The 15,389-nt window shown below is 38.5% G+C and overlaps 5 protein-coding genes across 5 annotated transcripts; 4 read left to right on the forward strand and 1 right to left on the reverse strand.

Moving 5' to 3' along the window:
• Nucleotides 1-149: 149 nt before the first annotated feature.
• LOC132564867 (histidinol-phosphatase-like) lies at nt 150-753 on the forward strand (the record flags this gene model as incomplete). The annotated part of the gene is made up of 1 exon (XM_060229484.1): nt 150-753. A coding segment is annotated over one exon (604 nt), but the record flags the coding sequence as incomplete, so codon positions are not given.
• A 693-nt stretch (nt 754-1,446) lies between these two features.
• Nucleotides 1,447-2,457, reverse strand: LOC132564868 (adenylosuccinate synthetase-like). The gene has a single exon (XM_060229485.1). The coding sequence runs from the start codon at nt 2,455-2,457 to the stop codon at nt 1,447-1,449; it is 1,011 nt and encodes a 336-aa protein (XP_060085468.1).
• A 440-nt stretch (nt 2,458-2,897) lies between these two features.
• Nucleotides 2,898-3,236, forward strand: LOC132564869 (bifunctional protein FolD-like). The gene has a single exon (XM_060229486.1). The coding sequence runs from the start codon at nt 2,898-2,900 to the stop codon at nt 3,234-3,236; it is 339 nt and encodes a 112-aa protein (XP_060085469.1).
• Nucleotides 3,237-10,934: 7,698 nt separating this feature from the next.
• Nucleotides 10,935-12,392, forward strand: LOC132564870 (serine endoprotease DegS-like). The gene has a single exon (XM_060229487.1). It carries the CDS (start codon nt 10,935-10,937, stop codon nt 12,390-12,392), a length of 1,458 nt encoding a protein of 485 aa, XP_060085470.1.
• Nucleotides 12,393-12,711: 319 nt separating this feature from the next.
• Nucleotides 12,712-13,821, forward strand: LOC132564872 (probable periplasmic serine endoprotease DegP-like). Its single transcript, XM_060229488.1, has one exon. It carries the CDS (start codon nt 12,712-12,714, stop codon nt 13,819-13,821), a length of 1,110 nt encoding a protein of 369 aa, XP_060085471.1.
• Nucleotides 13,822-15,389: the final 1,568 nt, after the last annotated feature.

Here is a 15,389-nt window from a genome sequence, read left to right on the forward strand (position 1 = left end):
TCTCACATTGCTACAACATACTTTTTAGAATCATTTACTGAGAAAAAGGAGATACAATACAAAGACGATAAAAGCCCAGTCACCGCAGCTGACACAAACATTGAAACCTATATTCGTTCTGAAATTAATACATATTTTCCTAAACATAGTATTCTAGGAGAAGAATTTGGGGTAACAAAGCGCTCGGAACGTTATATGTGGATTATTGACCCTATTGATGGCACTCTTGCATTTAGTCATGGTGTACCCTTGTTTACAACCCTGCTGTCTTTATTTGATACACAGACATATGAACCTATTTTTAGTGCTATATCCATTCCAATGCTTAATAAGATAGTATATGCTATGAAGGGGTGTGGAGCATGGGATGCAGGGAAGCGCCTGACCATTAGCAAACAAAGCATAGCAAGGGGAAATACTCCGCTTTTTCTTTCCTATGATTGGAAAATAGTAAAGCAGAAGCACCCTAACGCATATTCTGAGCTTTCTGAATACCCAGCACATTTTAGAACATGGGCAGATGCATACGCCTACTACTTAGTTGCAGCAAATAAGGCTAGACTTGTGATAGATGCCAATATGCATACATGGGATATAGCTCCTGTCTTTCTCATTCTCGTTGAATCAGGTGGCTTCGTAAGTAATTGGCAAGGGGAAGTGCTTAACTGGCAACAGATTATTGAAACGAATACTGTAGATGTTATTGCCGCAGCAGATAGAGAGATACTTGACACTATCCTTGCAAAATTTTAGATTCTAGTATACTTATGTCATGGGGGTGTTCGGACTCGATTAGAGACAGTGCTATTAGTATGCAAGTGGTATGGTAACCTAATTACCAACTCAAAAATAAACGCAAACGAAAATTTTGCTTTAGCTGCATAATATGTAGCAACAGGCTTAGTGATGTTCCTAGCTAAAACCTGTTCACTTGGAACGTACCTGACATTGTTGTCAATGCAATGTTTGGGAAATTCATATTGACTATGTTGGGTGATGCGTGTTTATCGCTTAATTCCTCAACGAGAACTACAGTAATAAACTAAACTTGTAGAAGTGCTCATACGCTCCTTTAAGACGCGGGTTCAATTCCCGCCACCTCCATATAAACGCTTAATAAACGTTTATGATATGCATGTGCTGCTAACAACACGAATATTGTATGTGCCAATTTCAACAAACCCAGATATAAAAAATAACTTCTATGAAACAGATCTTATATGAAGGCTTGTATGAAACAATACGCAAATAAGATTGCATAATAGTACAGGCAGCATAAGAGCACAACTACGATATACAGGACGCATAGTTACTAGCGTGCCGTATATGCACTGTTGCATGCTTGTGCATACTTGTGCATACTTGCTGGTACTACTTCCGCGCCGCTGACTAGAAAGCCCGCAAACCTATGCTTATATATTTTATAGCTATATTTATAGCGCTTATCTATAGCTTAAAAGAAGGTATGTATACCATCTGAGATCTATCTGGCCCTACTGAAAGTGCTTCAATAGGCACTCCTACAAACGATTCGATAAAATCAATACATTTTCTTGTATTAGCAGGAATATGAGACCACGACTTTACTGTGCTAATATCTGTTTGCCATCCCTCTATGGTTTTCAACACTGGTTTTAATTGCATAAGTGTTTTTGTATTACTGGGAGGCGAGTCAAAGAAATTATCCTCATGCTCATACCCCACACAGACCTGAAACGACTCCAGAACATCTAAGACATCGAGATGCGTAAGTACCAGTGAATTTATTCCAGAAATATCACATGCATATTTTAAGCTTATAAGATCTAAGTACCCACAACGTCTTAAGCGGCCTGTAGTACTGCCTTTCTCGTTGCCGCGTTGCCGTATAAGATCTAATAAGCCACCTTGCTCTTTGGGAAATTCTGTAGGAAAGGGGCCTTCCCCTACTCGAGTGCTATATGCTTTAGCCACCCCAATGATGCGAGAAATTTTCTTTGTGGGGAATCCGGTGGAAGCAACACCGTTTAGTCCTACTAAACCCGAGGTAACATAAGGATAGGTGCCTAAATCAATATCGAGCATTACACCCTGCGCCCCTTCAAAAAGTATTTTATTACTGTCTAGATTAGCATTTAATACAGTGTAACAGTTCACTGATAGGGTTTCTATAAAATCTCTATGCTGTTCAAGGAATTTTCTGTCTGATTTCTTAAGGTTATGCAGCAAAGATGCATCATGTAAATCAGCAACTCTAATACCGGTACGAAGCATTTTTTTAGCATACGCTACACCTATACCTCGTTTAGTGGTAGAAATTTTATCTATTCTCTTATTCTCTATTTTAATATCTTCTTTCTTGTATGAAGGAACAACAAGATGGGCTCTATCTGAAATGAAAAGGCGGTTCTTCCATGGTATACCTTGTTTATCCAGTTGTTCTAATTCCATATTGAGCTGTTCTGGGTCAATAACCATAGCTGGACCTAAGAGAATATAAGTGCTGTGATGCAATATACCTGAAGGGAGGAGGTGGAATACATATTTGACGCCGTCTCGATATATCGTGTGCCCAGCATTTGCCCCACCAGAGTATCTTACTACCCAATTAAAATGAGAGGAAAGCGCATCAACTATCTTTCCTTTTCCTTCATCCCCCCATTGTGCTCCTAAAACGACTGTATTCACAATACGCTCCTTTTATAGGGAAAGTTTACTATATAATAATAATAATATAGTATAGTATTATTATATCCAATATGAAAAATGATCATAAACTACTAATAGGGAAATATGTTGCCACGCATGTATATACTCAATTAACCCAACGTATTACGGCGCTACAAGAAAAAAACATTACCCCGTGTTTAAGGGTTATTTTGGTGGGGAATGATCCTGCAAGCAGGGTCTATGTAAGCATGAAAGCAAAGAAATGCAGAGAACTGGGTATCGATGGGGAGCTTATTGAATTAGGCGAGCATACCCGCACCGATGAGCTACTCGCTCTTATTGCACAACTCAATCATGATAATACAGTGCATGGTATTCTTGTACAATTACCACTCCCTGCACATGTGGATACTGAGCGAATACTTTCTGCTATCAACCCAGAAAAAGATGTTGATGGACTGCATGAAACAAATATAGGAAAACTGCAGAAAGAAAACACTGCAGTACCTATCCCCTGCACCGCCTTAGCTGTGATAGAATTTTTAGATATTATGACATCCACACTCAAGGAAAGCACATTGTTATAATAGGGAGAAGTAACTTGGTAGGACGTCCACTCTCTCAGTTGCTTACCCTTAAAAATGAATATGGGAACGCTACAGTTACACTATGCCATTCACAGACAAAAGATATTTCTGCACATAGCAAAAACGCGGATATTATTATTCTTGCTATGGGGAAGCCAAAATTTCTTACAGAAGAAATGGTAAAGAAGGGTGTGGTAATCATCGATGTTGGAATTAACAGAATAACCCTTACCGAGGAAGAACGCGTAGCACGTGAAGCTAAGAAGGATTATATTTTGGTAGGAGACTGTGATTTTGATGCCCTACTCGAGAAAGTTTCTTACATTACCCCTGTACCCGGTGGGGTTGGCGCTGTTACCATTGCGATGCTTATGCATAATACTGTTCTATTAGCTGAGCAGATGCATTCGTAGCAATATAGAATTGGTAGTACCACAATGAAAACTAACACAAAGCAATACATACTCATCCTACTTACCATGAGTGCGTTATTCGCATTATTTCTTTTTACTTTTCTCACCTTCCGCTCTTTCTCGGCTAAAGAAGAAGCCAATAAAAAGGACGCCCAGCTTATTTTCAGCACCCTGCTTCAACTTATTGATAATCATGGTGAATTACGAACTCTACTAGAATTAGAAAGTGCTCCATTTGAATTGCAACTACAAAAAAGCACTGCAAATACGGAACAAAATACTGTGTCTACGCTATTAGAGGAGATGTATCAGAGATACTATGATGAGATGTATGCCCAGAAAGTACATGCGTATATTACACGTAACACCTTAGTTCAAGAAGCAGAGGCTTTACAGTTGTATCTTTCCCAAAAAAATGTAAGTATTATTATTAAGACAGAAAATTTTGTTCTTGCAAAATTAGATCCCATCTTAGAAGATATCGTAGAAAACAAAGAAGAACTACGTTTCACTATCCAAAGTTCTTTTGCACAAAGAAATAACGTCAGTAGCTTGAGTGAGTTTCGTGCGCTATTCACAGAATTACACGAAACAGTAAACGCCCGCATGACAGGTTCCCTGCACCTCTTAGAACGTATGCAAGCAGAACTTCGCTCGCAGAAAATGCAAACATTTATTCAATCCTCTCGTGCAAGTATTATTACACAACAAGCATCGGAGCATGACTATATATGGAAATTTAACAATGAATTTGCTGAAAACATAGTAACAATTTCTATGAACAGTATTACAAGTGTGCTCTCAATCAATGGTGAGGAGTATGGTATAGATATCAGCGAAGATGAAAAGATAGCAAATATAAGGGAGAGTATTTATAGTGCCTCTTTTTTATCTCTCAAAGAAATTGAACATCATAAACGACGGTCGACATTGCAGGAGTTGCTTTCGAAAGAAGAAAATCAGACCATGCTTAGATCTCAGAAGCTCCGAGTTGCATCAGAATGGAGAAGCAACGATGACTACCATTACCTTGATGTGCTGAGCTCGTCTGTAGATGAGCTAGGAAAAGACAAAAAAATTGGAGCCTTTGCTATACTGCAAAACGATGGGGAGCTTTGGATCTTAGACAAGGACGATGTCCCTATCCGCTCTGTATCACTAGCTTTGGAATACGAGAAAAACGTGATAGGATCACAGCAGAATGCTGACACGCGTACAATACTTCTGTTGGGGTCGCATAATAAGCTTGCAGATACCATTATACTTGCACACATCCACAACGGCACTATCAAGCTTTTGAGTATACCGAGAGATTTATACCATAAAGGCAGAAAAATTAATTGGTACTATAAATTTTACTCAAAGGAAAATTTTACTCAGATACTAGCCAGTATTCTCGGTGTGAAAATTGATCATTATATTGCAGTTGATATGTATGCTTTTATCTCGGTTATTGATATCATTGGGGGGATTACAGTGTCTCTCAAGGAAGATCTTGTTGATACAAGCTATAAAATAAAAGAAAACGGTCGTTGGTCGTATCTTAGTTATCCGCGAGGAGAGTACACATTACAAGGCGTTGAAGCATTGAGAATTGCTCGTTCAAGAAGTAGTTCTGATGATTTTAGTAGATCGGAGAGACAGCAGTTAATTCTTAAATCAATGCAGGAAAAAATAGTATCACTGAATACGTTTTCCTCCATTTCTTCTCTCATTAAAATAATATCTCAACTCAAACAACACATTGAAACTGACCTACAAACATTGGATATTATCTCGATGATACGCAAATACCGATCCTATAAACTATCTGATACACATACGCTTTCTACCACCAACATACTGTATTATACGTTTACTAAACTTTTGGCACAGCAAATAAGCATGGAAGAATACAGAGCGCAGAATCCAACGGAGGAACTCAACAATATTGGTGCGTATGTTTTACTTCCCAAAAACAATGACTGGGAAGCACTGCAAGCATATGTTTCACAATTTTTATATGAATAAACATATTGCTTCTTTTGTATAATAATATTATATGTTGATTTTTATTTTCAGTGCTTTGTTTATTGGGTTAGTACTTACTTTCACAATAGCAAATTTTAAGTACACAACAGACATTACTGTTCTTTTATACTTTTGAAAATATACCTGGTATTTCACTCTTATACATTGGTGCTTTTGTTGGGGTAGTCATTACTATCCCTTTTATATTTTCATACTCAAGAAAGTACGCCCATAACATACTTAATAAGAGCATTAAGCAGGAAACAAAAAGAATGAAGCAAGTAGAAAAAAAACAAAAAAAGAATAATACAACTTCCCCACAGACAACATCGCTACCTAACAGCAAGATAAATTGAATACTCGTTATTCTTCTTTATTCTTCTTTATTCTTCTGAGCTTTGTTTCATTGCATGTACATAGCCAGGTTGGTCAAGATTCTCCATTCTCTTCATCAGATGCTTTAGATATTTGGTTGCTACAGAACCCTAAGCCAAGTACCGAAATCTTAATGTCTTTTGTACACTCCAATCTTTCAACTTTTAAGAATATTGATCATACTTATAATTTCTTTTTTTCAATACTTGAATACTACAACCCATCAGATATAGGTGCGCAATTTTACCTCCTCTTTGCAGAGCTGGCGTCATTAAAATACGATTTTAAGAATGCAGCTATTCTATATCATTCAGTGTTTGAAGAAACTCAAGATCCTGTGTATCTTTTTGAGGCTAGCCTCCATGAATTTCACGCGGGTAACGTTGATGTTGCTCGAAATAATCTACGTATTATTCGCGGCACAGATGTCAACCCAATCTTACAAGAAAGAATAATAGAGTTAGAAGCCCAAATTTTAATCGCAGAACAGAAATACGCATTATCTATGGAGCATATAGTGCAGTATATGAACGTGAATACTCACACGATAGATTCACCCGCTCTGTTCTTGTTATTACATGAAGTAGCACGTATAACAGGAAACCGTGAATACATCGTACTAGCAGAAAAGCAATTAAATTCAGTATATCCAGAATCTATGGAAATGGCATTGTTTGAGGGGCGTTCTGTATATAAGCTTCCCCTTCCTTCCCTGTTTTTCTATTTTAATAATAGCAACTCTACTACCTCCACTACAAACGATACAAACAAAGCACTTGAAGCAAAGAAAAATGATGCCGGACTCTCACCGTATCCAAATATAGGATATCAGACGGCTGCCTTTCAAAATATAGAATCCGCCAAAGTATACCATGCACAGCTGCAAGAAAAAATTCAAAACAGCGTCTCAGACATAGCGTTGCCAGTTATTACCTATTCAGAGGTGAATGGAACGATTTTTTATCAAGTAATCATACCCCTTTATGATCACAAAAACATTGATTTTCAAATTACTACCATTCGCAGCCATAACATTGAGGGATTCCTACGAGAAAAATAGGAAGAAATGCACTAAAACCGCTCCAGTACTATTGTTTTTTCCTGCTCTAAAGTATAGATTGCATTGCTTGTAATAGCCACAGGCACTAGCATTAATGTATTCTGTGCATGTACATCTACAAAATCTATAATCTCATAAAATCTAGAGTTTGTTCCCGCTTTATACCATTCAATAAATATGCGCGAGTTTAATAAAAAAAGCGCGTACAGAAACACTTCTTCTTCTGTGCCCGAGTATGCATCAATTGTTTCCTGAGAAAAAAAATATGATGTGCTTGTGCTGTTATCGATTTTTCTTCCAAGCAACCACTGCTGCAGTATATCTTTTCTATCGTCGATGTCTCTTTTATACAGTCGCGTGCTTAGCACATCACTTGCGTTCTCATTGAGCTTAGTATATACCCCATTCACTTCTTCTGCATGATCGTCCTGAATATTAATAAATATTTCATCTTCTGACATTATTTCAATATTCAAGCTTTTTTTTACATTAGGAAGTACAACGTCGAGCAATACAGCTTCAATACCTATATTTGCACGTATCACGCGATATACCCTATCCCAGGCATATAATTTCATGGAATCATGATAAAAAATAGTAGTTTCTGGCGCTTGTTTCGCAAAGTAAATAAATAGAGACTGATCTGTATTATCTAATGTTTGTCCCCTCTTAAGCTCCCATATGCCCTGAAGATAGTTAAGCCAAATATTAGGATCTTTTGTGTTTAATTCTCTTATCCTCTCCTGAGCAATATCATCATAAGATATGATATCGGTGCGAGTACGAGAAAATGACGCTACATTTCTATTCCAGATATAGAGATCTTTTTCGATGATTTCCCTCTCAACGTAGATATTGTATACTGTAATTTCACTAAGACCCACCTCCCTTTGTACAAGAGAAAGCTCAATATCTCCACCACCCACTGCAAATATCGAGAATATATTTTCAAAACTCCGTAAATTAGTTACATCTTCTTGCAACTGATACACTTCAATGTACTGCTGCTCGTCTACATTACTTCCCTTGATGATAATCTCTTTTTTTCCATCTAGACTGATATCTGATACACGTAAGTGCACCGCATTGTTGCTTACTATTTTTGTTTTTCCTTGCCAGACAAAGTAATACTTATTATTATTGGGGTCGAATTTTGCTATATATATATCCGCTTCCTGGTGATCTTTCTGCGATATTACTGCAATTGCTTCTTCAAAATCATCCAAATCTAAGTTTTCCCATTTTGTTTCAAGGATAGTAAATCCCCAGGGACCAACGCATTGAGTTCAGACTGAGACTCCGACAGCCCTTGAGTACTGATAGGAGATCCGGATTGCGTGCTTGCTTTCAGTGGTGTTTCAATAACACGAATATCATTACTGCTCTTAGGGACTATTTCACGTAGCATAGTAGGTGCTTCTGAAACCTGTGTGCATCCCAACATAGCACTTCCCAACATGATACTGCTAAGAGTGCATAATACCAATCCAGATCTAAGCTGAATGTTTTTGTTTTTGATTTTCATATATCAATATAAAATTATACCAAAATTGACAGTTTGCTGTGTTTTTTGTACAATAGAGTAGTGGTAGTTATCAAAAATGAAGATGAAATTCATCACATACGAACTGCTGGCACAATAAGCAGACGCGTTTTCACAGCTGTATCAGAGTACCTGCAGCACTCACTCTTCTCATCAGCAACCCCCAACACAAAGCAAGTGGACGCCTTTATACATGCAACAATACGCGACGAAGGAGCAGAGTCAGCGTTTTGGGGATATCATGGCTTTCCTGCATACTCTTGCATTTCTATTAATAATGAAGTAATACACGGTATCCCTAATAAAGAGCGCGAATTACAAAAAGAGGATGTGATAAGCATTGACATAGGAGTAAAATATAAGGGGTATTTTTCTGATAGTGCATATACTTTTTATTTTGGTAAGGATAGAAAGATACTCAATTTTGTTGCAGACACAAAAAGAGCATTAGAACAGGGAATTAATGCAATTACTCACAATGCTTCGGTCTTGGATGTTTCAAAAGCTATAGAAAAGTGTGCTATGGATTCTTCTCTTGGTATAGTAAGAAATTACTGCGGTCATGGTGTGGGTGTACAACTCCACGAAGAACCAGAAATACCAAACTATGTACATAAGTCTTTTCATAAACGTTTGAAAAAGAATATGATCATTGCAATAGAGCCAATGTTTACTATGGGGACAGGTGCGACAACATTGGATACAGATAATTTTACAGTAAAGAGCTTTGATGATACATTAGCTGCGCATTTTGAACATACTGTGCTTATCACAAGCACAGGGGCAGAAGTACTTACTTAAAAGTATATGGAGCACAGAAAACAAACACTATGAAAAACATAACAGTCCTTCTCGCTCTTCTTTTCACTGTACAGCATCAGCAGCCCTTATTTACCCAAAATAAAGAGTATATACCTTTAATATCACAGATAATAGAGTCAGTTGTACTTATTGAAGTTCATGCTGTAAGGAATGTTCACCCATTTAATGATGCTGTGCTATTGTATGAACCCGATAAGGCATTGAAATCCTCAAGCCGCACTCAACCAGCAACCACGTATGATTCTTTTATCGGCACAGGAATACTTATTGAAAAACAAGATCATAGATACTCCGTACTTACCAATTTTTCGCTGGTAAACAAGGGGCGCGAAAGCAGTACAATACTTCTTACACTGCACAATGGAAATGTACATAAAGCTGAATTAATGAATGCTGATAAAGAACTAGATATTGCTATTCTTGGTTTTGAAAGTAAGCAAAATATTCCTGTTCGTACACTGAAAAAAGAAATATCCTATCTGGAAGGGGAAACAGTATACTCTATTGGTCATCCATATGCAAATACATTCTCAGTCTCTGAAGGCATTATCTCTGGAACGCATAGAACATTTGGGAACCTACCTGCCTTTTTTATTCAAACTGATGCTGTATTTAATACAGGAAGTGAGGGTGCCGTAGTTATACATCAGGGGGGTGAAGTTATAGGTATCTATACAGACCATTTCTCTCATAACGAAGTCCTAGATATTGGGATAAACTACACGCTCTCTATCTCCCACTCGATAGATGCAATACATGCCATGCTGCATAATGTGCAACGAAAGAAGAAATGGATTGGTGTGCATCTGCAAACAACAACAGATGCCCCTTATTTTGCGATGCTAGAAGAACTCGGTTCTGACAACAGAAATGCTGCTTTAGTAAGCAATATCTCTACTCACATAGAAAATACTACTGCACGTATACGGGTTGGAGACCTCATAACCGCTATTAATTCTCAACCTCTTATAAGCAATCTGTCCCGCGATAATAGCACTCTACTTTCCAGCATCAACTCCTTAGATGGTGATTATGTGGAACTTACTTTAGTAAGAAATGCGAAAGAAAGCCGTGTACGAGTTCCGCTGGAACATATGCCGGACACAGCAATGCTTGGTACGTACTCACATGCTATATGGCCTGGTTTTCTTGTTTCCCCTCATCCTAGAAAACTAAATGAGCAGCATGGACTAAATGAGCAGCAATTAATGCTCAATGTAACACATGTCTACCCTCATTCCCCTGCTGATGTACTTGGGTTCATGCCAGGAGATCGCATCATTGAATACAACAAAGACGAGATACGATCTTTACAGGAATTTTTTTCTATTTTACATAATGCGCTAGTAGAAAACAAAGCAGTTGAACTTACCGTAATTCGAACAGGAATTGAAAGGGCATACATCCACCTGCACCCCATATCTACGAAGCAAGCAAAGGAAAAGAAATAACACATGCGCTATAGTGCTAGTACCATGACAATATTGTTCCTCCTCATCGCGTTCTCGGCGCCCCATACATATGCTGATGATATATCGCACATCATTGAAGAGGTGTTTCACTCCTCGGTTGCAATAGAAGTAGAGGAATGGCACCATGATAGCCCCTATAAAACGCAGTATACAAATAAGCAACAGTACAGTGGCACGAATGACTATGACCATTCTCGAGTTATCACCGGTTCGGGGACAATTATTCACAAAAAACATTCTCGCTACTATGTGCTTACAAACCATCATGTTGTGGAACGGGCACAGAGAATACTGCTTGTGTTGTGCAATGGTGATATACATCTTGGGCACAACTTCCGATCCGACGAGGGAAATGATTTAGCAATAATTATATTCGATAGCACAAAAAACATCCCTGTTGCAGATCTACACTATGATTACCAACCACTTGTAGGGGAAGAAGTATATTCTGTTGGTAATCCCATGGGTTTTTTATTCTCCGTTACCCAGGGCGTTGTATCTGCAATACATAAAACATCCTTCGAGAAGAAGAGCGCGCTGTATTTTCAAACAGATGCAGTCATAAACCCAGGCAGCAGTGGTGGGATAGTAGTAAACGCAGAAGGGAAATATATCGGTGTAAGCACATTTATTATTACGCAGGCCTACATTCCCTTTGGTGGATACATTGAAACGGGGGTGAATTTTATATTTTCCTTCTATAATGCTAAGAAAATAATCGATGCTTTATTACACGGAAGCTCAAATGAACACGCTTGGATAGGATACACATACAGCCCCCTTACTTTTGAGGTGATAACAGATCTAGCAATGGAAGACGGAAATGCTGTTATCATTGATAATATATATACTTCAATCCCTAGAACCGAGAACGCTTTACAGCTTGGTGATCTTGTTTTTTCGGTCAATGGTACAGCAATTGAAAAAATGCCGCACAGCAAGATAAGCATAATTTTACCACTGATAAGTGCTATGCAAACTACGGATACAGCAACGCTTACCATACTTCGCCAACGCAAGAAGCTCACCATTGACATACCCGTACATCGAAGACCAGAGACATTACAAACACTCAGCTACTCAGTATGGCCTGGGTATAGAGCAAGCCCATTACCTCGACTACTGAAGCAAAACTATGGACTTTCCAAGCAAGATTTTGCTCATGAAATTATTGAAGTGTACCCGCATTCCTCTGCTGATGCATCGCTCCTCCAGCCTAACGATATCATCATTGGGATAGATGATCAAGAAGAGCTTTCTTATGCAGAGTACTTCTCACTACTGCATCATGCCTATCTAAAAAAAGAAGAACTTACACTGCATATTATACGAGAAGGGAATACTCGCATACATATAACACTCTCTCCCCCAAGCAATACACAACATACTTCTCGATACAAGCAAAATGAAAGAAAACATACAAGCAATGATATATACAGGGATAGCAAAAATGTATATTAGGGCTGCAAGACGCAAGGAGAATGGAAAAAAAATGTCTCGGTGCTGCTTGTTTTTTTGTATTTCCGGCATTTTCTTTCTCTGCATTCACGTAGATATATCTTCTCGTGATATCTCGCATATTGTAAGTTCAACTTTCCCTTCAGTAGTCGCTATTGAAGCATTCGCCTTTCCCGATGCTTCTCCATATCTCAATAACCCCGGCAATGACAGCGGCTCATACACCGAATTGAAAAAAGATAGCATACTTAGCTCTGGGTTTATTATAAAAAACGAACAGAAGCGTTATTTTTTTGTAAGTGAACATCGTAACTACAAGCGCATGAATGCAATACGCGTAACACTTCATGATGGCACTATGTACAACGCGCATTACCACAACAGTGATAAGAACCTAGGAATAGCCATACTATTTTTTGAGAGTGAGGAAGAACTCAATATAGCACCACTACCAATAGCAGTGCCTAAGGTAGCAGAGAAGATATACGCCATTGGTGTAGCCTATGGAAATCAGTTCTCTATCACTAAGGGTGTAGTTTCTGCCATACATAGAACAAGAGAAGATAGTAAAGCTCTCTATTTTCAAACTGATGCCGCAATAAACAAAGGAGGAGGAGGCGGGCTTATTATTAATGCAAAGGGTGAAAGTATAGGTTTAAGTGTTGAGGGCAACTCAATTTTAGAATTGGAACACGATACAGGATTAAACTATGCTATTACACTGCAAGCGATAACTAAGCATATAGAAAGATTGATAGGAATGGAAAAGAAGAAGGAAAAATGGCTCGGGGTAACTGTGTATGCATCGTATGTACATAATTATTATGACCTTGGAATAAGAAACTACCACTCAGTCTTATTAAATAATATCTACAGTTCGGAATACAAAACAGTCTCTACTCTACGCCTAGGAGATATTATTACTGCAGTAAACGGTGAACCATTACGGACATCACATCTTCGCGTGTTCTCCAACTCCCTTATCCCTTCAGTTATCTACCAAGAAGGTGAACTCGTTCTATCCATCGTACGCAGGGGCAACACATATCATATACCATACACTCCCAGCGCACGACCTGATAATATTGTGCTGCAAAGCATGAATAAAACTGTTTGGCCGGGCTACGTTGCTTCTCCGCTCTTAGAGCATCAAAAAGAGGCGTATGGGCTCTCTAAAGAGATTCTAATACTACACATTGAAAGTATACTGCCACAATCCCCCGCTGATGATGCAGGGCTAGAAGAAGGTGATATGATTATTGCCTTAAACCAAAAAGAGGCACTTAACTACCACGATCACTTTACTATCTTGCATGATGCTCTTGCCCAGCGGCGGGCAGTAGAAATTGCTACGGTAAAGCATGGCACGTTAGTGGAGTATACTGTGCTTGTCCCTCCAAAGATAGGACGAGAGCACACTAGTTTATTTTAAGAATGTTTAATGGTTATTCCAGAAACCAGTCAACTTCTCTACTAGACGCATACGATCCACGCCAGAGGCCTTGGGATGCTGTAAGCACAAAAAGATCTTCTGTGTCTGCATTGTAGTAAAATGCATATATACCTGATTCATCAAGTGATCCTGAAATATACTTATCTCCTTGTGGAGCGCTGAGTGCTGTCACGTTGTCGTCTGCGAATTCAAAAAAACCCTCATTTTTACTGTTTGCACTTAGTCCTGGACTGTTAGGGTAGAAAATAGTACCTACAAGCATTCCATTAAAATTCGCCGTTTGCACCTCCATAAATGTTGTAAAATTCCTAGAAGAAATCCTATCTCTCTTCCACGTACCATCATACTGCCAAATTTCTTCAGATGATGAAAGAAAAATCTTGTTCTTTGAATTGACATATATACCATTAATCTTTTTGATACGCACTAAGCCCCCTCTCTGTAGTTACGCTTACATCGACTTCGCGTAAGATATTACCTGCAAGAGTAAAGAGTTGAGTTTGAGTTGCAACATATAATGTACCGTTATGCGAAATAACCCCTATTATCGTGTCATTTCTGTCCCTTGCTTCAAAAGCATCTTCCCCATCTGCATACATCAATAATTGTGGTGTTGCAGATTGAAAATTCTGATAATAATTTACTTCAGAGGGTGCGTTATCTTTCTCGCTCTTTTTATACACATACGCATACACATTATCGCTTCCTGGCACTATAAAAAGGCTTGTGATTGCACCATCGTCTGCTGCAATCGTGCGAATATGATCAAATTGCAGTGTATTACTTGTAGTATTGCTAAGCTTGAAAAGTGCAGTTGCTGTGCTTCGCTTTTCATAATTAACTATCAGAACTGCATACGCTGTGTTTTCATCAAGGGCTACAATACTGGTAATTCCACTATACCCTGAAGGAAGAGCTATCTCTCCCCAGCTTTCTCCATCTACCCGCCTCTTGTATAAGCCCCCCCCTGTAGACACTACATACGAATTGCCAAGAAGCACCATGCTAAGAGGGGTGATAGTATTGGGAAGGTTAGAAGTTTGGATGAGTTCTTCCCGCTCTATTTCTGCAAATATTGCTTTTTGCTCATTACAGGAAAGAAATACAAAGAAAAGAAGAAAAGGAAGCAGTAGAAGGGGTATGGATGCAGAATAATATGGATAAGCACTGCCCTGCATACTGCTACGATGATAGTTTTTAGAAAACATATGAAAACCCTGCTGAGAACTCAAGAAAATTTGCCATTCTAGAGTATTCCTCTCCTAAGGTGTAATCGTATACCTGTAGATCAAACAAATAGGAAGCAAAAAGGCCCACTGCCCAGTTTTGGTTTATTCTATACGTAATCCCCATTTTTGGCTTTATAACAAAATCTACCTTGAAGCTTTCTTCAAGAGACACAAGGTTGATACCAAGCCCCAATGACATAGGAAACTCAATAGGGTACGCTTGAAATACATACTTGACATGTGCGGTAATGGGGGAGAGAATTAAAAAACGATTATTAGGGGTAAGCATAAAAGTGCCATCTATTTCCATTCCAACAG

Source organism: Ylistrum balloti, unplaced genomic scaffold, assembly GCF_031769215.1.
Source record: "Ylistrum balloti isolate Yb309-2 unplaced genomic scaffold, AGI_CSIRO_Ybal_v1 Utg373114, whole genome shotgun sequence".
Classification (NCBI taxonomy): Eukaryota; Metazoa; Mollusca; class Bivalvia; order Pectinida; family Pectinidae; genus Ylistrum; species Ylistrum balloti.

Bases quoted from the DNA above. Each gene is read 5' to 3' on its own strand.
- LOC132564868 (XM_060229485.1), bottom strand. From the start codon at position 2,457: ATGGTTATTGACCCAGAACAGCTCAATATGGAATTAGAACAACTGGAT.
- LOC132564869 (XM_060229486.1), top strand. From the start codon at position 2,898: ATGAAAGCAAAGAAATGCAGAGAACTGGGTATCGATGGGGAGCTTATT.
- LOC132564870 (XM_060229487.1), top strand. From the start codon at position 10,935: ATGACAATATTGTTCCTCCTCATCGCGTTCTCGGCGCCCCATACATAT.
- LOC132564872 (XM_060229488.1), top strand. From the start codon at position 12,712: ATGAATGCAATACGCGTAACACTTCATGATGGCACTATGTACAACGCG.